The sequence below is a fragment of the Myxocyprinus asiaticus genome, chromosome 17, assembly GCF_019703515.2.
Source record: "Myxocyprinus asiaticus isolate MX2 ecotype Aquarium Trade chromosome 17, UBuf_Myxa_2, whole genome shotgun sequence".
Classification (NCBI taxonomy): domain Eukaryota; kingdom Metazoa; phylum Chordata; class Actinopteri; order Cypriniformes; family Catostomidae; genus Myxocyprinus; species Myxocyprinus asiaticus.
The window spans coordinates 18,391,227-18,416,617 of record NC_059360.1 but is presented as its reverse complement, the minus strand read 5'-3'; the positions used below and the strand labels follow the sequence as shown (position 1 = coordinate 18,416,617).

Genomic DNA, 25,391 nt, shown 5'->3' with positions numbered 1-25,391 from the left:
CAAGTGAATGGTGACCAGACATTTTAAGCTCCAAAAATCACATAAAGGCATCATAAAAGTAATCCATAAGAATCCAGTGGTTTAATCTATGTCTTCTGAAGGGATATGATAGGTGTGGGTGAGAAACATTTAAGTCCTTTTTAAAAAAATTTTTTTTACTATAAATCCCATTACATTCTGAAAGTGAAAGTGGAGATTTATAGTAAAAAAGTAGTGAAATATTGATCTGTTTCTCACCCACACCTATCATATCGCTTCTGAAGACATAGATTAAACCACTGGATTCTTATGGATTACTAACGCTGCCTTTATGTGCTTTTTGGAGCTTTAAAGTTCTGTCCACCATTCACTTGCATTAAAAGGACCTACAGAGCTGAAATATTCTTCTAAAAATCTTTGTTTGATTTCTGCAGTAGAAAGAAAGTCATACGCATCTGGGATGGTGAGTAAATGATGAGAGAATTTAAATTTTTGGGTGAACTATTACTTTAAGCATTCAGATAACTTTTGGGGTTACTGTACAGTATATCCACATTTACAAAGTCCCTTGGAGATTGTGAACTTTATAGATACAAATGCGATAATCTAACTAAGAGGAAATACTAAAGCTCTAAAACAACATTCACAATGACGGGCTAAACGTACAGTAACACAGTAGCAGAAATCTCAGACAAACAGCAAGCTCTACAAGACATCCCTGATATATGGTGGTTCCGATGCATGTAGTGCAGAAGAAGCAGCATTTTAAAGGATGATGCTAGATGATGAGAGGACGTGGCAAGCATCACTAACGTTGGTCAGAATTAACTTCACATGCAGAGCAAATACAAGCCTTCTCCACCTAAAGCCCGGTGCACATTACAATTCAGTCCACAATTTAGCAAAATTAGCACATTTCGGAATTTGAAAAAAGATTTTATGTGTCGTAGGGCAAAAATCAGGAGACTTTGGCCCTGTCCCATATGGCACACTTCATATGGACTTGCTGACTTGGACTGATTTGGACTTCACAGCGGACTACTATTCAACAGTCCATGTTGCATTACATCACCAAAGTGAGGACTCGGACGAGGATCGAAATGTCTAAAGGCTAGAGTGTAATGAATTTTTCTGCGTGCCATTACGTCTCACGCATGGTCGAGCATTCTTTTGACCACAAGCACATACAGGTGCTTTCGACGCAAGCACACTATGACTGCTTTGTGATGTTTTACGATGGCCGACTAATAAAGATTTAGTGTTTAATGCTTGTTTGCGGTACTTTTCCAATTTTGCGTATCAATGAAGATGTCTAAACGTGACACGGTTGATCATTATTCAATGCTTTTAATTGGGTTCAAAGTCCCAAAATGTATATTGTACAGTCTGCCTTAAACTACCGATGATGTTGCACCTGCTAAGTCTTGCCCATGGTTTTTATGCAAAATCTTACCTGGGTCTTATCGTACAACGTAACAAGCAAAAATCATAATGGACAGACAAAAAAATAAAATAATTGCACAGTGTGCACCCGGCTTAACCAGAAGAGCCACTCCATGCATTAAAACTCAAACACAAATAATCATCACTAGTCATACAAAAAAGCTTCCTGTGTAGTAAACATCTGTGAAAAATAGCTACAGCATGGATCAACTCGATGATCCCAGTGACGTCATGAAAGATGCACAGTGCGATCGTTTTTTGAGATTAGTAATTCACTAATTCATAAAGTTCTTTTTTTTTTTGTGTAAGAAAGCACAAACAAGCCATTCTCTTAAGGTCATGATTAACATATTAACAATGGATTTATACAGAGACATATAGAGCTATATATATATATATATATATATATATATATATATATATATATATACTTCCTAATAAATACATCTTGCCCTGTGCAAGGTGTGATGAAGAGTTTGCTTCACATAGTGAAACCCAGTTGGGGAAGAGCATGCATTGGTCTATGTGCTAATGCCAGAACGGATGTTCTGCTGTTGCTGGTTCCATCCAGTCACATCCAGGTGTCTAGAATGAAGGAGTGAAGTGCCTTTTCCCAGGATGCTTCAGTGATGATACTGGACAAAAGACAAACTTAAGGTTAGAGGACAATACCATATCACAGTACAATTTACATGTTTAACTTTTGCATTAACCACACAGGACTAGTCAACATTCTCATTTACACTTACATGAAACATTCTATAGTCTTTTACTCTGACTCAGCTAGAAAGAAGAAAAGAGGCCTAAATCAAACCAAGAAACTACTGACAACTAATGACTTAATTCTGTTGGCTGGAATTTTGGAACCCTTTAAATAATAGCTTGGAAGCATATGAAAGGGAAATGGACTTTGGACTTGTACTGTTTCAATTGTTTAAATAATCGGTCATCATTCTAAGAGATTATAAGCAAATCAAAGTAAAAGTTGATCTTTCTTTAAGGCAATAGGGGTAAAACTGCAAATGAGGCTACTATGACTCACCCTTCTCTCTTCCATTTCGCATGTTCTCCTCCTCTTCCTCCAGCCTGTCATCCACTGTGAGATTTAAAAATGATTCAATTACCATTAACACAATGGATGAAGTACTACAGAGATCAGAGGCAAGCATACAAGTGTACCTGAGTGAAGTTCTTTCACTAGTGACGACATCGTATTTGTGATGGAGTCTGCAGCCACCAAAAGATCGTTACGGAGATTTCTTGGTACACCTGGAAGAAAAAGGAAATTCAGATCACAATATTCTGAACTTAAAAAATTTTACTAAAAAAGTAATCTTTTAATCACCCTAATGTTATTTCAAACCTACATAACTATTTCTTTCTAACCCAAAAGGAGAAGTCTAGTGTGCTCTACAATGAAATTGAATAGGGACGGCACTGTCGATTACCAAAAATGACAAAAAGCACCATAAAAGTAATTCACATGATATTTGCACTATATTCCAAGTCTTCTGAAGCCATTAAATCACTTATAACCGATAATAACTAATCATTTTGCCCTCCGTCTTAGCTCTCAAGTCTCATTTGTATCCGCCTAACAAGGAAAAATATTGAAATATGGTATGTCATGACGAATGATGCAGAACAGCCTTGGTTTGCATGCATCTCGTAACCAAATAAAAAGGGGAAGATTTAAAGTGAATAACTATTCAAATTTCAATCTTTTTCTCACACAAAGCTATTGTGTGGCTTCAGAATACTTATCATTTTGCACAGGAGTCATATGGACTACTTTAATGCAACTATATTGTGTTATATTAGACCTATTATTATTATTGTGTTTTATGTGTGCAGTATTTGTTCTTTTTCAGCTTCACAGACCCAGCCTCCATCCACTTTAATTGTATGGAAGAGATCAGCTCGAACATTCTGGTAAACATATCCCACTGAAGACAAATAATCATATGGGTTTGGAACAGAATTTTTCTTTTAGGATGAACTGTTCCTTTAATTTTTTATGTTAACTTTTACTGCTATCAGAATGCAGATTTGATGATCTGTGGTGTGCATAGCCTCAGTCTCCTCACCCTGAGAGAAGGCATCCAGCACATCATCTCCAACCCCTGCCAGGCAGTCCTGCGGCGTGTGTGTGGGGGTTGAGCCGGCTGAGGTGGAGCGGATGGGCATAGGCATGGTGCAACTGGCACTGTGGCTGGGAGAGGAGTGGGGCGAACCCCCCGTCTGAGCCTGCAGGAGGGGGTTGGTGGAAGAATGTTTAGCTACTAGTAGGGTAGAGAAAGAAGAAATTACTCTAGTTGTGTAGTAACCTGAACCTCCCTTGGTCCCTTGTTCCCCAAATGAACGCCCATCAGCAGAAGGCTGCTAGAGCAGAAAGTTGAGCTAAATGTTCCATTGTTCCTGCTATATTAAAATGTAACGTAAAATATAAAGTATATGACTCAGTATATAATTAATGATTATTTTAATGCCTTTGCATAATAAGCATAAAAATAAAAAGAATGTATAAACATTCATATGGAAATACACACATGTTATTATAGGCCAGGCTTAAAATGCATTACCAATTTTATACCATATGTAACAGCATGTCTCTGCACTGTCTCTATATAGAATGCAACAGGTTTCATAAAATTCTTCATAAAAGAGTTCTAAGCCATGAACAAAACCAACCAGCGCAGAGCTGCTTAAGCCATATTCTTAGGATATTAGGACATTATTCTGTAGGATATCTTGATAAACTTGTGAATTAATTTTTCCCTCGATGATGGCAAGAGGTCCTGAAGCAGCAAATCATGATGCTACCTACACTGTAATTCACTGTTGGGATGATGTTTTCATGTTGGTGTACGGCGCCCTTTTTATGCCTTATGTTGTGCTGTGTATTCCTCACAAACAATTCAACCGTTTCCTCAGTCCACAAAACATTTTCCCAGTAGCGCTGTGGACTGTCAAGTTGATCTTTGGCAAACTTCAGACGAGCAGCAATGTTTTTGTAACGGCTTCCTTTGTGGTGTTCTGCCATGGACACTATGCTTGTTTAATGTTTTCCGTACAGTAGACTCATGAACAGAGATGTCAACCAGTTCCAATTATTCCTTCAAGTCTTTAGCTGTCACTCTAGGGTTCTGTTTGACCTAATTGAGCATTCTGCGGTGTGCCCTTTGAGTCATCTTGGCTGGATGGCCAATTCTAGGGAGAGTAGCCACAGTACTAAATCATCTCCATTTATAGACAATTTGTCTAACTGTGGACAGATAAATATATAAGCTCTTCGAGATAATTTGCAACCCTTTCCAGCTTTATGCAAAGCAACAATTCTTGATCGTAGGTCTTTTGAGATCTCTTTTGGCAAGGTATGGTCCACGTTTCAAATCTCGTTTCATTCATCTGAAGTCAGGTTTTGCCAACTCCTGACTCTAATTAGCTTTTGTTTATGTCATTAGCCTTGGGGTTCACATACTTTTTTCTGGCTAGATATATAAAACCAAGAGAGTATTTTTCTACTATTCCCTTAGTGAAATTTGCTGGTGGTGAAATATTTACCTCAGCCATTGATATCAATAATGCTTTTAAAGAATTCGATCTTGATAGTTCCACATCTTCGTTTACTGATGAAGATATTAGAAACTTTGTGGAACCATTAGAACTCCCTAAACTGACGAATGAGCAAAAAAATTATCTTGTTTCTGAGATAACCTTGGAGGAGCTTGGCGAGGTATCACATACGTATTCAGTATGTACCAGAATAATACAATAATTCGTATGTTATTATTTCTAATTAACAATTTTTTATTGATTCATAGATTAAACATATACACAGAATCAACAATTAACCCCCACTATTACCGCTCCCAATCCCCAACCCCACCCTGGCCCCCAACAACATCCCAGTGGTCATACATGATTATACACACACACACACACACACACATACACACACACAAAAAAAAATAGTAATAATATGATAATCACACATATTGACAACTACACCTCTCTCTCCACTGCCCCTCCCCGAGAGCCCTCCAAAAACGCCAGATATCCGCCCCATTTCCCCCCAAATGAGTCCAATTTCTCCAGTCTTCCAAATGACCCTTCTTCAAAAGCCGCCACCCTCCCCATCTCCGAGCACCACACCTGAAATGAGGGCGCTCCAGACGACCTCCATCCCCTTAAAATTATCTGTCTGGTGATCATGACACTGGTTAGGACCCAACTCTTTGTGTCTATTCTCTACATCGATGACCACCCCATCACCCGAAATACAGAGTCTGGGGCAAAATGAAACTCGAGTGCCCAATACATCACACATAAAACTCTGAACCTTCAACCAAAATTCTTGGATCTTAACACACCACCAAAAGACATGGGTTGTGTCTCCATCCTCTGATTGGCATCGGCAGCAGGTGGGTGTGTCTTTAAGACCAAGCCTATACAATCTAGAGGGGTCCAATAGAATCGATGTAAAATCTTGAATTGCATAATGGTGCGTTCACATACAACATGAAGACAATTTTCGCATTGCATTGCTTGCGCGAGTTTGACCGCTGGATTATAAATTTGTGTTTAAACTCGCACGAGTAACGCGGACCCGCGAGTATTCCCCCTTCTCTTCCGGAAAAGGACAGGAGGAGGGGCTTCTATGAAAATTACCTTTCCGCCATCAACCATGGCTGATATCACAACGATTGCTGCTCCGTATCTGTTGTGGAAGTCCCAGATACGTCGGAAAACCAAACACCGTCATGTTTGGGTCCATGATATCATCCTGAGGCGCATACAGCTTGGTGAATTTCACCGCCTTCTCCAGGAACTGCGTCTGGATGACTGCTGCTTCGTCTGGTCTCTGTACATGTATGATGTTGTGTCATACAATTCCAGGTGCCCACACACCGCTACAACAATTTTTTCAACCTTTTTTCCAGATCTCTTCTGCTTCTACGTCAGTACGTCAGTGACATCCGGACAATCTCAATGCTGATAGGCTTTTGCGACAATGCGTCATGTGAATTTCTCGCTCGAGTTACAACATTTCAACTCACGCGAATATGCGAATGAAGCGATTTCGCATATTCGAGTCGCGTCATTCGCGCCGCCCAGCACGAATTCGCATCTATTCGCATCTTTGCATTGACTTTGTATGTAATCGCGCCACGCGAAATGCTCGCTTCGCGTTGTATGTGAACGCACCATTAGGCACACTCTTGCATCTCTAGATGCAGATTTGACGTTTTTTAGAATCCTAGCCCACACTCCCTTCTCCAGTACCAAGTTTAAATCTTTCTCCCATAATCTCTTGAGAGAAGTTAAAGCTCTGTCCCCCAGACTCTGAATTAGCAGGGAGTAATACACTGATGCCTCATGACCTTTTCCAAAAGCAGTAATCACCCCTCCCAGAGTGTCTGCCGATTTAGGGGGGTGTATGCTAATCCCAAAAATAGTACAGAGAAGGTGGCGCAGCTGTAAATACCTAAAAAACTGAGATCTGGGAATCCCAAAATGTTGAACCAAAAATTCAAAGGATCTCAACACTCCGCTCTCATATAGGTCACCGAGTGTAGTAACCCCCCTCACAATTCACTTTGACCAGCAGAAAGGGGAATTATTAATACATAATTTTGGGTTCAGCCATATGCTCGAGGCAACATTTTATTTGTATTTTTTTATTAAATCATCCAATAACAAGATGCAAAACATATACACTACCGGTCAAAAGTTTTGATACACTTGACCGAAATGTTTCTCATGATCTTAAAAATCTTTTGATCTGAAGGCGTATGCTTAAATGTTTGAAATTAGTTTTGTAGACAAAAATATAATTGTGCCACCATATTAATTTATTTCATTATAAATCTAAATTGTAATTAAAAAAAAAAAAGTTTTTGAAATTGATGACTTGGACCAAATAATAAAGAAAAGCAGCCACTAAGTGCCCAGCATATAGATGGGAACTCCTTCAATACTGTTTAAAAAGTATCCCAGGGTGTTACCTCAAGAAGCTGGTTGAGAAAATGTCAAGAGTACATTTCTGAAAATTCTAGGCAAAGGGTGACTACTTTGAAGATGCTAAAATATAACACAGTTTTGATTTATTTTGGATTTTGTTTAGTCACAACATAATTCCCATAGTTCCATTTATGTTACTCCAGAGTTTTAATGACTTTACTATTATTCTAAAATGTGAAAAAAAATTATAATAAAGAATGAGTAAGTGTTTCAAAACTTTTGACCGGTAGTGTATATATAAAAACAACATTTAAACCCCACATATGACTATCCCCTACATCAATGACCGCCCCATCGCCCAGAACACAAAGTCTGGGGCAAAACGAAACCCGAGTGCCTACCACATCAGACACAAAATTCTGAACCTTCAACCAGAATTTCTGGATCTCAACACACCACCAAAAGACATGGGCCATGTCTCCATCCTCTGATTGGCATCGCCAGCAGGTGGGTGTCTTTAAGACCAAGCCTATACAATCTAGAGGGGGTCCAATAGAATCTTGAATTTTGAATTGCATAAGAAACACCCTTGCATCTCTAGATGCAGACTTAACGTTTTTTAGACTCCTAGCCCACACTCCCTCCTCCAATACCAAGTTGAAGTCTTTCTCCTATACTCTCTTAAGAGAGGTTAAAGCTCTGTCCCCCAAACTCTGAATTAACAGGGAGTAATACACTTATGCCTCATGACCTTTTCCAAAAGCAGTAATCACCTCTCCTAGAGTATCTGCTGCTTTAGGGGGGTGTGTGCTGCTTCCAAAGACAGTACAAAGAAGGTGGCGCAGTTGTAAATATCTATAAAACTGAGATCTGGGGATCCCAAAATGTTGAACCAGATTTTCAAACGATTTCAACACTCCACTCTCATATAGATCACCGAGTGTAGTAACCCCCCTCCCAGTCCACTCTGACCAGCAGAAAGGGGACTTACTGATAGACAATCTTGGGTTCTGCCATATGCTTGAGGCAACATTTAAATAAATGTCCGATTTAAACATTCTGGACACTTTTGTCCATATCGAGTGTACATGCGAAATAACGGGGTGTGACTTAACTTCTCTGGTTAGTTTAATAGAGAGGCTTTGCAATGGCGAAATAGGGGCAAGAACTTCCTGTTCAGTACGAAACCAGGGAGGGGCTCTCTCAGGTGGAAGAGACCAATGAGCCAAATGTCTGAGACTGAACGCATAGTAATAAAACAAAGTCTTGGGTAGGCCTAGCCCACCTTTGTCAATCGGCAAAGAACTTAACTTATTGAAATGCAATCTGGGACGCTTACCATTCCAAAGGCAGGACTTCACTATGCTATCAAATTGCTTGAAATAAGAGAGGGGGAAATCTACAGGGAGAGATTGTAGCAGGTAGTTAAATTTTGGAATACAATTCATTTTAATAACATTAACCTTCCCAATCATAGGTAAATGTAATGAAGCCCACATGCCCACATCGCTTGAAAACGTTTTTATTAAAGGGTCAAAATTAACTCTAACTAAATCACACAAATTTGCTGGGAATAAAATCCCCAAATACTTAATGCCCTGTTTGGGCCACTGGAAGGCGCTCGGCTCGAAAGCCGTTACTGGGCAGTACGCTGTCAGGGCCAAAGCTTCGGATTTAGAACAATTAACTCTGTATCCCAAGAACTTAGAAAAGGAATTAATTATTCTGTGGAGGCAAGGCATAGATCTAGTAGGGTCGGAGACGAATAATAAAATATCATCTGCGTAAAGCAAAAGCTTATGCACCACACCTCCCGCCATCACCCCTAGAAAATAATCCTCCTTTCTTATCGTGGCTTCTAATGGTTCCAGGGCAAGACAGAACAATAATGGGGGAAGAGGGCAATCCTGCCGGGTGCCCCTATCCAGAGTAAAGTAATCTGAAATTAATCCATTTGTTTGTACCACCACTACTTGGTGTCTATAAAGTAACTTAATCCATCCAATAAACGTATTCCCAAACCCATACATTTCCAAAATCTTAAAAAGATAATCCCATTCTATCATATCAAATGACTTTTCGGCATCAAGCGAGATGGCAGCGACCGGAGTCTGATCATTCACCACTGACCACATGATATTGATGAAATGCCTAATGTTATCAGAAGAGCTACGGCCCAGAATATACCCCACCTGATCTATATGTATAGAGATGTCATAACTTTACTTAATCGGTTAGCCAAAATTTTTGACAATATTTTAACGTCTAGCTGGATCAAGGAAATTGGACGGTAACTCTTTCACTCGCTTAGATCTTTGTCCTTTTTAAGAATCAGACTGATCAGGGCTTGTGTCATGGCTGGCGGAAGCTTTCCATTCTTTAATGATTCCGAATAAACTTCTAGCAAAAGTGGAACCAATTCTGTAGCATAAGATCTAAAAAACTCAGCGGCAAAGCAATCTGGACCCGGAGCCTTGCCTGTAGGCAAGGCCTTACTTACCTCGCCAAGCTCCTCCAAGTTTATCTTAGAAACAAGATAATTTTTTTGCTCATTTGTCAGTTTAGGGAGTTCTAATGGTTCCACAAAGTTTCTAATATCTTCATCAGTAAACGAAGACGTGGAACTATCACGATAGAATTCTTTAAAAGCATTATTGATATCAATGGCTGAGGTAAATATTTTGCCACCAGCAAATTTCACTAAGGGAATGGTAGAAAAATACTCTCTCTGTTTTATATATCTAGCCAGAGGTTTTCCTGCTTTGTCCCCCGATTCAAAATATGACTGTCTCCAAAATGTCTACAAAATAGTATTATATCTGTATTTTAATTGAGTCCATCAGACAACATTTGGCGCTTCAGCTCTGCCTCGGCACTTTTAATATTCCCTTCCAACTCCACGAGTTCTCGTGCTTTGGATTTTTTGGTGAATGAGGCATACTGTATGACCCGACCCCTAAGAACCGCCTTAAGTGCCTCCCAAGCCACGCCCACAGAGGATACTGAGGACCAGTTGGTCTCCATATAGACACTGATTTCAGCCTTTAACATTTGTTGGAATTCAGGATTTTGTAAAAGGGATACATTAAAGCGCCAACTATATGATTTCCTTTTCTCCATATGCGGCAACACCTCTAAACTCACCAGGGCGTGATCTGAGACTAAAATGTTTCCAATTGAGCAATCAACAACAGATGAAATGAGGTACTTAGATATAAAAAAAATCTATTCTAGAATAAATCTTATGGACTGATGAAAAAAATGTATAGTCCCTACAAGACCAAAATTTTTACACATCCTGTGAAGCGTCAGTGTTGCTCTAGGGGGCTTACACACTTTTACATCACTATGATCAAGGACTGAGTCCATCAAAAGATTAAAGTCTCCTCCCAATATTATATCATGAGGGGTGCCATCAGCTTGCAACATTCCTTCAAGATCTATAAAAAAGCCCTGATCATCAACGTTAGGCACGTAAATATTAGCCAAAATAAGACTTTGCCCCTGAATTTCTGCTAAAACAATAACGACTCTTCCTAATTTATCTTTAATCTGTTTGAGATATTTGAATTGTAATACTTATCAGTGTAATGACTCCCCTGCTCTTACTTGAGACAGCACTAAAGAAAACATGTCCACCCCATTTCTTCCAAAATTTTTCAGCTTCCTAAGGAGAAAGTTGCATTTCTTGAAGAAACACTATATCGTATTTCTTCCATTTAAGAAGAGACATAACCTTCCTTCTTTTTATGGGGTGCCCCAACCCATTCACATTCCACGTGGAGAGAGACAATCCACTCCTATTAACATTTGACATTTTGGCATATTAGAAAAAATAGATTGTGTGTTAAAAATATTATAAAGACCACATTCCAACATTAGTGCAACAATCAAACCCTGAACTTCCCCCTGAACCAAACAAACAGAAAAAAGAAAAACATGTGCATTAACCCCGCGCACGACAGCGCCAACTGGCGTCCATCCCTCTAAACTGAAACAGTCCATGTACGCCTACGAGAGCCCCCGCGACAACTTTGCCGTCGGATTGCTCAAGTCCGGTGTTTCTATAAAAATTTTGTGAGACAGAATTACATAACAGAAGATAATCTATAAAGCAAACTCCAGCCAATAGTCGGAATAAACACAAAGAATGTGTAGATTAATTCACATAACTGTCCCGAAGGTGTGTTCCTCCACACAACAAACTCCAGCCGCTAGCGGAACCAGCACAAAAAAAAAAAAAAAAAAGGGCCGTTCAGTTTCCTCGGACAGTCAAACGAATGTTCAGTGAGCCAGCCCATTCGGCTGTTACATGAGTGCAACAAATAACCTAATCACTCCAATGACTTGCAAGAAATACCCCACAAAACAAACTCCAACCAATAGGAGGCATAAGCACAAAGAATGTGCAGACTCATCCACAACACTGTCCCGAAGGAGTGTTACTACACAAAACAAACTCCAGTCACCAGGCGGAACCAGCACAAAAAGAAATGAAAAAGGCGTTCAGTTTTCTCGGACGATGAGAATTTTGTGAATTTTCAGTGAGTCGGTCCACTTGGCTGCAACGTGAGTACCACAAAATAACTTACTCAGTCCATTGACTTTATGAAGGACATCGCTTGTTGGGGACATGTAAATATTTTGCGGCCAACCTTAGCATCTATTCTCAGTTTGGACGGGAACATCAGTGCAAAAGCAACCTTCCGTTGATGTAAGAGTTTCTTGCATTCCTTGAAACAATCACGTTTCTCTCTTGTCGAATTTGCAAAGTCTGGGAACAAGAAAATGCTGTGTTTCTTCCAAGAAAGCCTTCCTTTACTTCTCGCCTTGCTTAACACAAAATCTTTATCGGATGATCTCAGAAATTTGGCCAGAATTTATCAGGGCCTGTCTTCCTCAGCGGATCGTCGAGCTGGAACCCTGTGAGCTCATTCGATTTCCAGCTTATGGCCTGTTATATCGAGCAGACTCAGAAGGAGCCCTTCCAGGAATTTCACCATATCCCAACCTTCCTCGGCCTTAGGAATTCCAACAATCCGGACATTATTCCGCCGACTACGATTTTCCATATCCTCCAACTTTTCCCAGACGCGCTCCAAATCCACCATGGTCACTAGCGGATTAGCAGCTAATTCCCTCTCCGATGACTCCAGATAATCGATCCGTTTCTCGGCATCCCCCACTCTTGTAACCACCTCGCTGAATTTCATCTCCATGGCAGTGATCGATCAACGTATTACAGCAAGATCCTCCAAGTCAGCAACAACCTTCGTCAGCATTGCCGACAAGTTCAACAATTCTCGCCGGAAAAAAAAATTAATGGGATTTTTACTTTACTTTCGGAACCCAACTGTTTTGCTATATTCACCAGTAAGGTAAGGTAAAGACCCCTGATCTACAGTATATATTTAGGTTGTCTTCATGTCATGCATTCTCCATGCATCTATCTGGCCTGAGAGCTTACAGAGAAGTATGCGAGTGCCTTTAAGAGAAAAAGAATGGTAGAAAAGGGGCGTGCTGTCCCAAAGATTGGTGCAGGGCCCAGGGCCCGTGGCCCAGTGCCAGGCAGCAGATGGCTGGCCAGACTGCAGTCACATTAGACGTGAAGTGCTTAGCCCTGATGAAAGGAGAGCAGATCTTTCATATTTGGCAGGGAGACGTGTGGCTCGCCGTCCCTCCCTGGGTCACAGGAACAAAGCAGCGAGACTCGACTGGAAATGGGAGTTTCATGTCCTCGTTATGAGGAACAGACATGACAGAGGTTAACCACTGAGACGGTTTTTGATCAGCCCACCAGACATCGACAATTTATTCTCATTTGGTAAATGTTATTTATAAAAACTTTCAAAGTTTTCGACTTCTTAGTTGTGGAATATGCACAGCTAATGGCTTTACAGCATTAAACGCTACCCCATTAGGAATAATTTACCAAAATATGTTCTGTTATCATTTACATAATATATGTCATTCTAAACCTGTATTATTTTCTTTTTGTGGAACACAAAAGATGTTTAGCAGAAAGTTCACATCGCTATTTTCCATACAACGACAAATAAATGGGGATGGACACTGTCAAGCTCCAAACAATGTTAAAAAAAGCACCAAAAAAAAGTCCATAAGACTCATGTGCTTTATTCCAAGTCTTCTGAAGCCATCCAATAGCTTTGTGTGAGGAACAGACCGAAATGTTTCTTCCTGTAGCACTTAAATCTCATTTGTGCTTGCGCACATTCAAACTTGGCATCTTAAGCCGTGTTAGACTAGGTTTGACATCAATCACACCAAACGTTTTTGGCACTTATGTGTCTTGTGACCAATCACGACGTGAAACATATGAATGTTTTGAAATGATGCATGTGCAAATGAGATTTAAAAACTACAACAGAAAGAAGATTATCAGTGAATAACATCTTAAATTTGGGTCTGTTCCTCACTCAAAGTTATTTTATGGTTTCAGAACACTTGAAATACAGCGTACAAGTCATATGGACTACTTTTATGGTACTTTTGTTCACCTTTTTAGTCCACATTTTTTTGCACCATCCATTTTGGTGCATGGAAAATAGCAGCCTGAACACTCTTCTTAAACTTTCTCATTTTGTGTTCTAATAAAATCATACAGATTTAGCACGACATGAGGGTGAGTAAATGATGACAGCGTTTACATTTTTGGCTGGACTATTCTTTTAAATCACATGCTTTATATTACCGTCAGATTTACAAATAAATTTATGTGACCCTACATGTTTACTCCAGAATTCTTCAGCTTTATTAACGGAACACTTACTGCCTGTTTCTGCTCTTCATCCTGTCAGCCAAAATGATGAGAGATGACAGTGAGAGAAAGCAGATACATGAGAGACACAGAGACCAGAGAGAGAAGGGTAGAGGAAAAAAAGAGAAACACAAAGTGAGCATACAACAAGAAAACAAATGATATTCATATTATCGCTAGAGAAATGAAGAGCTAGTGACTCTGAAGTACTGAACTTAACTGTTGGTCATGATGAATATAAAACTTAATTTTCAACCCATTAACTTCCATAATCATGTGACATATACTAAATAACTTCTAAATTAAATCATTATTTGCTATTTTTGCCATACCCTTCATAGCATTAGATTTAACGGCATCAGGACCGTGACCACAATTTACATTGAGGGGGACAAGTCCTCCCCCCAATAATCAGATATTGTCAGATTTCCCCCAGTAACGGATATCCTTGTTGCTGTTCTGCTGCAGTCTATTATGCACCGCTGTCTAAATGTCATTTAGCTGTTGCAGGAATAACATAATGTTCTAAAAAAGTTTTTTTCATTTTTAGCGTGCTCAGTAGTCTAACACCGTTCGTCAATGTCATTGCCAATCAAATCAATAAAGGCGGCACTCAAGTGTCAGAAGCTAAGCGGGAACATCGCTGATTATTCCAGCGCCACGCATCAGCAAGCAGTTCCGGTTAAGAGTGAGTAGTTTTCAGCTTATCAGAGATAAGGCAAAGAGTGAATGTGTGTATATTGTAAAGGAATAGAATGAATGTGGTAATCTGGCAGGCTTCTGAAGTAGCTTTTTAGAAAATTCACTTGGCATTGTCTGAGAAAATGATCTATAAAACAAAGTAGAGCATTATCACCCTTAGATTTGAACTAGAACATGGTAAGACTTATAACCTCTATTGTGTTTTTAGTAGTGCTGTCAATTACATTTTTTAATCGTGATTAATCACAGATTTTGAAAGTGCTGAAATTTGACACTATATATACTTATTATCCTGTCAAAATGCAATGGTAAGAAACAATATGTAACAACATAATGCTTATTTAACATTTTCCAAACAAAGACTTCCACAGTATAAAAATAGAAATGCATTAAAATAGCACCAATTCAAGTAACATTAAATGTTTCCCACAGTCTTAATGGGAGTTTGACTAATGCGAAGAACTAGTCCCCACATATGTTGCATATTCATTGCAATGGGCATCAAATCTCTTAAATTCTAATCCTCCACAATATTAATCTGACGGTAGACTATGGCTATCTACTTTCCTACCGCAATCGTGAAGCTGCATTCATGATTCGCATCAGGGCGTCAACGCCAGTGGCACTTTGAAATCCACATGAAGAGCACTTGCAAACAAAAACGTCTCATTCCACATTTTGGTGATAGTTAAGATTTTATGTGCTTCTGCGGTAATTAAAATGTGCCTTACACAGGCAGAAAAATACTCTATCACAAGTCCCACCTGGGCTTGTTTTGTACATCAAATAGCGTTAAGAGCTCATTTCTTCATAATTTTATCACGGAAACACTGTTGTGTGTGTGTGTAGAGATTATTTTATTTATTGAGATAACAACCTCTGCGGCTCTATTATAGGAGAGAGCATAACGGTCAACTAGTGTGCTATGACAATATCGCCCATAGAATGTCTATGGGTCCGCCGCATTATGCTATTTTATGCTAAGCATGTAGGCTCGCCTTGGTAGAAGGACTCTGGCACTGTGTCACGCGATTAAGAAAAATTAAAACTGTTTTAATTAATCGCATGCGTTAACGCATTATTTCTGACAGCTCTAGTTTTTATGGTTTTGGCAAGGACAGTGGCATATTTTTAATCCAAATATTATTAGGTATTCATTTAAATGTAAAATTTTCTAAACAATTTATATATGTCTTTAATTAATTCTGAATTTTTAACAGCATCTCCTAAGAGTCTTCTTTTAAAATTGACCATTTTATTTAGAGTATGTCTTGTCAGGTCTGTGCTCAAAAAATTAGCAACTAGTTAAAGGAGTAGTTCACCTAAAACTGGAAAATGTCCTTTTACTCACCATTATTTCTTGGAACAATATATTCCAAGGTTTCTGGGGCCATAGAAAAGCTTAGTGTTGTATGGACTACTTTTATGGTATTTTAGTAATTATTTTTTTTCTTCGGAATAACACGCATTGATGAATCATGCTCAATAAGACCAGGAGCGTTTATTAAAGAAGTAAATATGGTAAATTCTGATTTCATGTTGACTTGGTATAAAAATTATAACTAGGTATTGTAGTCTCGTACCTTAAGTAGCCTCATTAGACCTTCAAGTTGTACCATCAGTTCTCTCCTGCTCTCTTGAAGTGCTGACATACGCCTCTCCAGCTCATCCTTTCTGTGCCTGAAGAATATTACACACATTCATGGGCAAATTTACAAATTAATCACCATGTGAATCATACAAGTCAATGATTTCCAAAGATACTACTTAAAGGGGACATATCATGGAAAACAGGATTTGCTTTGCTCTTCTGAAATAAAAGAGTTCCTTGTTTTATGTTGACATAATGTAATGTTCACAATGCAAATCACCCTCCCAAGTCTGCTGAGACAGTTTATAAAATCTAAACAGCACAAACAGGTCATTCAGAAATTGAGCACATAACCTGCAGTAAGACCTTTCCAGAGTAACACCTATTCAGTATTCCGTAACTTGGCCTGCCCAGCAGGCCAGATGAAGAAAACTTTCAACTGTACCAATACACAAAGGTTATCCAATCATAAGAGAAGTTATTAACATACACTAATCTTAAAGATACAGTAAAATAAAGACAAAAAAACACAGAGCGATAACGATCATGTAAAACTAAATTATGATTGTTTTTCCTGCAAGCTACGGCATATGTCAATGTACTCATTCAACCCACTTCTTGAGACCAACAAACGTCATTAATTTGGCTCCTACATGCCCTCTGGTGCCCATAAAAGGTACTCCATGTAAGTGATTTAAACAATGACTAGTGGGAGTCAGGTCCCACCCAGTCTATTTAAAACCTGTTGTTTTAATGTTTTTGAAACAACCTCAAATGTTCGGAAATGCTCTACCTAAATGTGCAACTGAAGTCAATGATATTGTAAATGCACATTATTCTTTTTTGTGGTTCCGTTATTTAACTCTAGTTGATACTGTAGTTTAATGTTTAATGCATATGTATCTATGTATGAATGTGTTTGTGTACCGTAGCAGTCGAAGTTCTGCCAGTAGAGTGGGGTTCTGCTGGGCTTTCTCTGGGGTGGGTTGAGAAGCCTGCTCATGCTCTAGACGTAGACGCTGGATTTCCTGCAGTATTTCCCTATATCCATGTGACAGCAAACACATTAACCAAAATTAACACAAAATTTTGTTTAACCATTAAAGGCGTTGTAAGCAATTTTAGCGTTCTAAAGCTTTCACGTGACTGAGCCGTTGAATTAGCCACGCCCCTTCATTCCAAAACCCCGCCCTCCAAATATAATTTTGAGACAAAAAACTATGAAGGTAAATCAGTTGCAAAACTCGAGAGTTTGTACATTTGAATTTGAGAACTTGTACAATAAACATTTGTATTCGTAAGTTGAAATTTACACTCAGCAACAATGTGAAAACTTGCAAAATAAAAATTTGAAGTTGAATGTTGCAATCTGCACTCACAGACAATAATCAAAAACCTGTGTTTTGAATTCAAAGTTGTAGACAAATAGTCACAAATGTGTAAAATGACATTCACATAAATACAACGACAAACACAAACTTGTATTACATATTTACTTTTGTACTTTAATTCACTTTCGCATTACAACCACAAATCGGCACTTACAAACTCTCAAATCTGCCACTGCAACTTTAAATCTTCACGCCTTGACTTTTGCAACTACTTTTGCGATAAACCTTTAGCAAAACGTACTTGTATTTCAATGCACCCTTTATTAAAAAAAAATTATTATTATTTATTAATGAATTAGTTTTAAAGGAACAGTTTACCCAAAAATGAAAATTCTGTATAATTTATTCACCCTCAAGTCATTCCAAAGCCCTGAATTATTTTGAACACAAAAAGAAAATTTTTTATGAATATTGGGGACAATTTTCTCAATACAATGGCCTCACTTTAAAGCTTAAAAAAGCCACCAATAGTAGTCCATGCGGCTCATGCCTCATATTGCAAGTCACTACTGGGACACTATAAACAGTAATTATAAATGTTTAATAAGTTATTTTAAGGTATCATAGCTGTAGTGTTTCAATGTCACCTATTAACTTAATAACAAAAAGGCATACTTGAAAAGTTTTTTGAAAGTGTAAGGCCCCAATTATTTTAATGACAACAAAGCAGGCAAAAGTCAATTTTCCAAAAACATACCTATTTTTGTTTTCTAACTCTGCAATGAGCTGCCTCTGCTGCTTATTAGCATCAAAGTTGAAACTCAGATCTGTTGGAGGGCATTGCTGAAAGACAAAATAATTAGAGGAGAATAGTACTGATCATGCGCAAAATTCATTCAATAGATGTTGTTAAATGAACACATCAAACAATGTGCTGCCTAATGACTTAAGTATAAAAGCCAGATGTACACCATATTCATTGTATAAAAAAAGTTTTTTTTTTTCCTTGTAGTTTTTCGAGTTCAAATAACACAAATGTGTCCTCTTGAAACTTTACAAGTTTTTGTATCATCAGTAGGTGAATTTGTGCATGGTAATGTGTAGAGATGTGCATGGCAATGTGTAGAGTTGTGCAGTTTGTGTGTGTGTGCTTGTGGATTGATTCTCACAGTGGAGTTGCTTGCCTCTGCCGCCAGACGAGCAGCATATCGAGCGATAAGACGATGCTCTTCATCCAGTCTGCTGGGACTCTCAAGAGTGCTACTGTCCAGACAGAAAAAGAATAAGAGAGAATGAGAAGAAATAGAAACAGCGGGAGGATGAGAGGCAAAGTCATCAGACAGTGATGAGGCATGAGACAAATGATAAATGTGAATTCCACATTCATCATCATGAGTAATGAAATATCTCAAATGATAGATGACCATAAGGGAGTAGTGTTAAGATACTTTGAAATTGTGGCTTCCCAAAGCTTTAAGCTACTCATAATTTATAGATCAAGATGCTAGTGACAGACCGGACAAACAAAGAAATTGGCTAATATTTGGCCATTTTGAGATTATCGGCATTGGCCGATAACCACATCCAGTTATCCGATCAACACAAGTGTTAGCTCCCCCTTGTGTCAATTCCATAAAATTTCAAACAGTCATGACATCTGAAATATTCATGAAAAAAACTGTTTATAAACTGTTTTGCAATTGGGTCCAACAGTGTTTTTAACTTTTCCCCATCCTTCAATAACAGTTTCTTTGCAAAGCTTGAATCGTATAATGACTGGTACACAAGCAATCCACACTGAAATGAGCCAAAAAAAAAAAAAAAAAACCTGCTAGATGCACACACATACAGTGTCATGCTGCACTGAGGCGCACATCGCCTGAAATGCATCAAACCTGTCAAAGATGTCCATCTAGTGCATCTTTACATACACCAACAATTAAAAAAAGCACAGATGGGTGCAAGAAGGCGTCCAGGACATGTTTGTGCTCAAAACAAGATGCAGCAGCTGAATGAAACAGGGTCTCCTCTTCAGAGTTGTAACTTTTAAAAGCACCATGAGATACATAAAAACGATCAAAGACGTTTGTCTAGTGCATGTTTATATATATATATATATATATATATATATATATATATATATATAAATCAAAATAATCCAGATGGGTCCCCTTTGGTGTTCAGGAATAGTTAGGCCACACTAGGCCTGTTTGTCCTGCTCTCCCTCTCTCTCTGTTTACGAACTAAGCACCAGTGGGTGGGGCCAAGGGTGTGATGATGTAAAGTAGGCATTGACGTTGTTGCTGTAGAGGCGGTCATGAATTAATGGGCCCCCTAGTGGCATAGGGAAGTCGCGGAAGTAGAGAATGAAGCATTTTTGCAGCTTGGTTTCAGTAAATGCTTTTATTGCTTTGGGGATTAAGTTTTGAATTCTGAAATTTACAGTATGTTTTTTTTTATAGTAGAATGACATCGTACATGTCAAAATATCAAGGAACATTTTATTCCTCATGACATGACCCCTTTTAAAAAATCTATCTGTCACAAAAATTAAGGATCTCAATTTTCAAAAAACTAATTTGTACACATAATACATTTACACTATACAGTTAATAAAACTAAAAACACACAACCTAATTTATATAACTGCACAAAACATGTTTTTTTTTTTTGTTTGTTTGTTTTTGCCACACAAAAAAAAGAAGAATATCAAGAAAAACTTGGGGGCCTGGGTAGCTCAGCGAGTATTGGCGGATTGACAGTCTCAGAAGCGGAGGCAACTGAGACTTGTCCTCTGCCACCTGGATTGAGGTGAGTAACTGCGCCACCATTAGGACCTACTGAGTAGTGGGAATTGGGCATTCCAAATTGGGGAGAAAAGGGGATAAAAATAAATAAATAAAAATAAAAACTTTTGAGCGATGACTTGAATAATCAGTGAACCAGCACAAAAACTGCTGCAACGATTCAGAATGAACCAATTCACCAAAATGAATCACACTTGCAAACTCTGTTTGAGAGATACATTCCAATACATAAGAAAAGCAATATGCCGATGATTTTTTTCACACTACAACACGACTTCTTGGATAAAAATATTAGCTCTCAACTGGTAGCTTTGTCTCATTGTATCAACAATACGCATACACAGGCATATCATAGTGTGGCTGAGTCTTATGTTAAAGGGTACAGCATATGGCTGGAGCAGATGATGGAGCATATGTTATCCTTCCTCATTAAGTGCATTATAATTAGTGAGTGAATTGAGTGTATAAGTGTGAATGTGTATGTTCTGGCAGCTAGACACCACACGCATACACAAAACACTTGGTAATCAAAATGCACACACCACATTCATCAATCAAATATAACAATCAAAATATTCAAGCCACGTGGCTTTGAATACTTATTCAGATAATACAGTAAGAGACAAATGAAGCTGCACTGCTGTGTTGATCCCAGTATGGCACTGTAAGTGTGACCTGTCTGAGCCCTCTCTGTCTCTGGGGAGTGATTCATTAAGAAGGCCCTTTTTGTACCAGCACTCTCACAGAGATGCATGATGTTTATAATAATCAGTGTCACACTGAGAATGATCCACTAGAATCCACTTGTTGCTATGGCACCCTGACAATGGCTGTTGGGCCCTTATATTTACACTTAAAGGTTCACCTATTCCTTTAAAAATTCTCTAATTATTAACTTACCCTGGTGCCATTCCAGATGTGTATGACTGTCTTTCTTCAGCAGAACACAAATGAAGATTTTTAGAAGTAGATAGAGCTCTGTCAGGTCCTTATAATGGAAGTACACGGTGCCAGCACTTTGACGGTCCAAAAGTCACATTTAGGCAGCAATAAAGTATTCCACACGACTCTAGTCGATCAATGAATGTCTTCTGAAGCAAATTGATTTGCTTTGTGTAAAAAATAAATCAATAATTAAAACGTTATTAACTTTTAAAAAACGCTTCTTGCCAGCAGCTGACGCATAGCGTGACATAAGCGCGTCGGCGAGTTCATGCGAGAATTCGGAAGCGACGCTTATTTACAACAGAAGAACGAACGTCACACGAGAGTTCACCCATTTCAAACTGCATCAGAACCCTGGACAGAAGCACCGATTTAAAGTTAAAAACTTTTATTTATCGACTTGTTTCTTACATAAACCTATCGATTCATTTCAGAAGACATTCATTGATCGACTGGAGTCATGTGGATTATTTTATGCTGCCTAAATTTGACTTTTGGACCATTAAAGTGCTGGCACCCGTGTACTTCCATTATAAGGACCTCACAGAGCTCTATCTTTGTAAACCAGTGGTGAAGAATCTAGGTGTAGTATTTGACAACTCTTTGAAATTTGACAAACAGATCAATTCAGTTGTCAAATCTATTTTTTTTTTTTTAATTTCAAGATTATTGGCAAAAGATAAGCCCTTCCTTTCTTTTGCCAATTTTGAAAAAAATTATTCATGCATTTATCTCCTCAAAATTGGATTAATGTAATTCTCTCTACATCGGAGTCAATCAATCATCATTGTCTTGCCTGCAGATGGTCCAAAATGCCGCTGCTAGACTGCTGACAGGTACCCGGAAGCGTGATCATATCTCCCCCATTTTAATATATCTTCATTGGCTGCCTGTCCGTTACAGAATCGATTTTAAGCTGCAACTGTTTGTTTTTAAATCGTTGAATGGGCTGGCGTCGATCTATCTCTGTGATCTCCTGCACATACATAAGAATTCAAGGTCACTTAGGTCCTCTGATCAGATGATTTTGACCATTCTCAGGTCCTGGTTAAAGCTAAGAGTTGGTCATGCTTTTGCAGTTGCTGCCACGAAGCTTTGGAACAGTTTGCCCCTGCACAAAAGAACGGCTCCTACTTTATCTATTTTTAAATCTCAATTAAACACACATCTTTTCTCTCTGGCATTTGGTCTTACAGAGTCTTGAAAAATGATTTGTTGTTTGTTCTTCATTGTAAACTTTGTATTTTTCTCTTATGTATTTTACATTTTTCATTTTATAATCTTTCATTGTACAGCACATTGGTCAATGGTCTGTTGTTTTTAATTGTGCTTTATAAATAAATTGCTGTTGTTGTTGTTATCTTCTTCTAAAAATCCTTATTTGTGTTCTGCTGAAGAAATTCATACACATCTGGGAAGGCATCAGGGTAAGTGAATAATGAGAGAATTTTCATTTTTGGGTGAACTATTCCTTTCAGTAGTGCCCCTGAAAACAAGCATCTATCAAAGTATTGTTCAAACAAAAATTACTGTCTTGTATTTTCCATATGGATTTGCAACATGATCACACAGGAAATCAACATGCTGCTTCCGAATGTTCATATACCCTGAAATCGACCTCATTTCCCTTAAATACTAACAAGCAGCATCCCCCATCAGACATTTTTGCATAAATTCGAAAGTGATTACTGTGCTTTCTGACAAACAGGTTCTGGTCCTGTGAAAACCAGGAAGTAATTGCGTTTACTTAACAATGTTGAGTGTGATTCGGAGATTGCATTTTCACTTTAAAATTACATTTTTCCTCCAGTGATGGTTAGGTTAAGGTTTGGGGTTCAGGTTAAGGTGTATGTTTAATAAAAAAGGCATTCCTGTTGACAGTATCACATCATTTACAACTTGAAATACAACTCACTTTGGCGCCACCCTGTGGACATTTAGTCTCAATAACACTTCCAGCTTCGGCTACTGGGGGGAAGGTGCAGCGATTTGAATTTCGGTAAGCACAGACCGATTTCAGTAGGGCTGGGTACTGATACAGATTTTATGATTAGATTCTGATTCACAAGCTCTCTTTTTGATTCGATTCGATTCCGATTTTGATTCAATATCAATTCATATGGCTATCTTTCAGTTATAATGTCCCTATTTGCTTACATATGAAAGAAATTATCTCCCAGCTAATGCTGTTAATTATACAGGGACTAATTAGGTACATAATGAAAATATTAATTTTACTAATTATATTTTATTAGTTTTTCATCATTTTAGTCACATTTTAGCCTTTAAAAATTAACAAATCCATGTATTCAATCAATAAATATGATCATATATTGCATATATTATTTTTTGTTACAAGTTTATTGTATAATAAAATAATTTGGACTATTTACAGGTATTTACATTGATTTGTTGAACACGTGTTAAAAACCGGTACTGTCTCTTTAAGAAAGATGGCATTTCTGTAAACAGCCTCTGTAAATGAGCATATGTTAAGGAGAGAGACTCGAACGGCTTTATGTCATCTGTCCTACGCCACCCCTGGAGCGCCATACCTGCCATAAAGGAACGGTAGCCGGTGGTCATGATAACGACGGCCGTGAACACCGGATATGTGACCCAGGGATTGAGGAAACCGCTCCTTTTCTGAACGTGTAGGTGCCGCAGCCCTTTGGGCATGCGGTGAATCAAAGAAAAGGCAAAGGATTCTCCTCCCGGCCCTCCACCAGGGGATGGAGTGGTCTGCTTACCATCTCTAGGCCTGCAGCAGGTCTCCACATCCCTGGTTCTCCCATCTCAGGGGCACTTCGAAGCCTTCCTCGGGTTCTTGGCGGCCAGCTGTGAGACGGGTGGCATCTGCTTCCTGCAGGTTGCTCCACACCGGAGCCGGGCTGCGGCGGAGCTAGTGTTGTTGCAGCAGGAGGACGCCCTTGGCGACGAGCAGACAAGGTGTGAGGTCTTGAACCACACTGATGCAGGATGTGCTGAATAGCCTCTGTCTGCTGTTTCACCGGCAAGAACTGCTGGGCGAAGTCCTCGATGGTGTCGCCGAACAGGCTGACCTGGGAGACAGGGGTGTCAAGGAACTGTACCTTGTCAGCTTCCCACATCTCGACCAAGTTGAGCCATATGTGGCGCTCCTGGACCACCAGGGTGGACATCGCCTGCCCGAGAGTCCGCGCCATGACCTTCATCGCCCGGAGAGCGAGATTGGTCGCCGAGCACAGCTCCTGCAATCCCGGGTCAGAACTACCCTCATGCAGTTCTCTTAGCGCCTTGGCTTGGTGCACTTGCAGGAGAGCCATGGTGTGCAGGGCGGAGGCGGCCTGTCCAGCAGCACCGCAGGCCTGAGTCGCCAGAGACAACGTAACCCTACAGGCGCTGGACAGGGGTCTCAGGCGGCTCTGCTAGGTGGCGGCGTTTTGCGGGCACAGGTGCACCGCAACCGCCTTATCCACCTGGGGAATCGCCGAGTACCCCCTGGCAGCCCCACCATCGAGGGTAGTTAGAGCGGAGGAGCTCAGAGACTGGGTCCAGGTAGTGAAAAGATGCCCGCCATGACCTCGTGAGCTCCTCATGCACCTCCGGGAAGAAAGGGACCGGGACGGGGCGGGGCGCGGCCGTGAGCAGCGCTCCGGGCCCAGGAACCAATCGTCAGGCTGCGAGGGTTCAGGGAGGGTGGAGGGTTCCACTCCAGCCCGACAAACGCAGCCGCCCGGGCAAGCATGGCTGCCAGCTGCACATCAGGCTGCGACTGGGCGACCACACCTGAAGGTGGGAGCCCAGTCGAGTCCACAGCGTCAGACTGGACAGCCCGCTCTCCGATGCTGCAATCGAGAGCTCATCCACTT

General features: G+C 39.5%; 1 protein-coding gene across 5 annotated transcripts in view; it reads right to left on the bottom strand.

The window, feature by feature from the left end:
- Nucleotides 1–385: 385 nt before the first annotated feature.
- The window catches only part of LOC127455039 (dystrobrevin beta-like), an 89,283-nt gene continuing 64,277 nt past the window's right edge, over nucleotides 386–25,391 (bottom strand). For 2 of the 5 annotated variants that reach the window (XM_051722589.1, XM_051722587.1), the window contains exons 13-21: nucleotides 18,958–19,051; nucleotides 18,546–18,631; nucleotides 17,385–17,498; nucleotides 16,450–16,546; nucleotides 14,177–14,197; nucleotides 3,510–3,669; nucleotides 2,602–2,691; nucleotides 2,465–2,518; nucleotides 386–2,057 (exon numbers count right to left, since the gene is read on the bottom strand). In XM_051722589.1, coding sequence (XP_051578549.1) covers nucleotides 2,008–2,057; nucleotides 2,465–2,518; nucleotides 2,602–2,691; nucleotides 3,510–3,669; nucleotides 14,177–14,197; nucleotides 16,450–16,546; nucleotides 17,385–17,498; nucleotides 18,546–18,631; nucleotides 18,958–19,051 — 766 coding nt within the window. In that variant the 3' untranslated portion in view covers nucleotides 386–2,007. The remainder of the gene's footprint in view (nucleotides 2,058–2,464; nucleotides 2,519–2,601; nucleotides 2,692–3,509; nucleotides 3,670–14,176; nucleotides 14,198–16,449; nucleotides 16,547–17,384; nucleotides 17,499–18,545; nucleotides 18,632–18,957; nucleotides 19,052–25,391) is intronic. The other 3 variants (XM_051722590.1, XM_051722591.1, XM_051722588.1) reach the window with 2 other exon arrangements.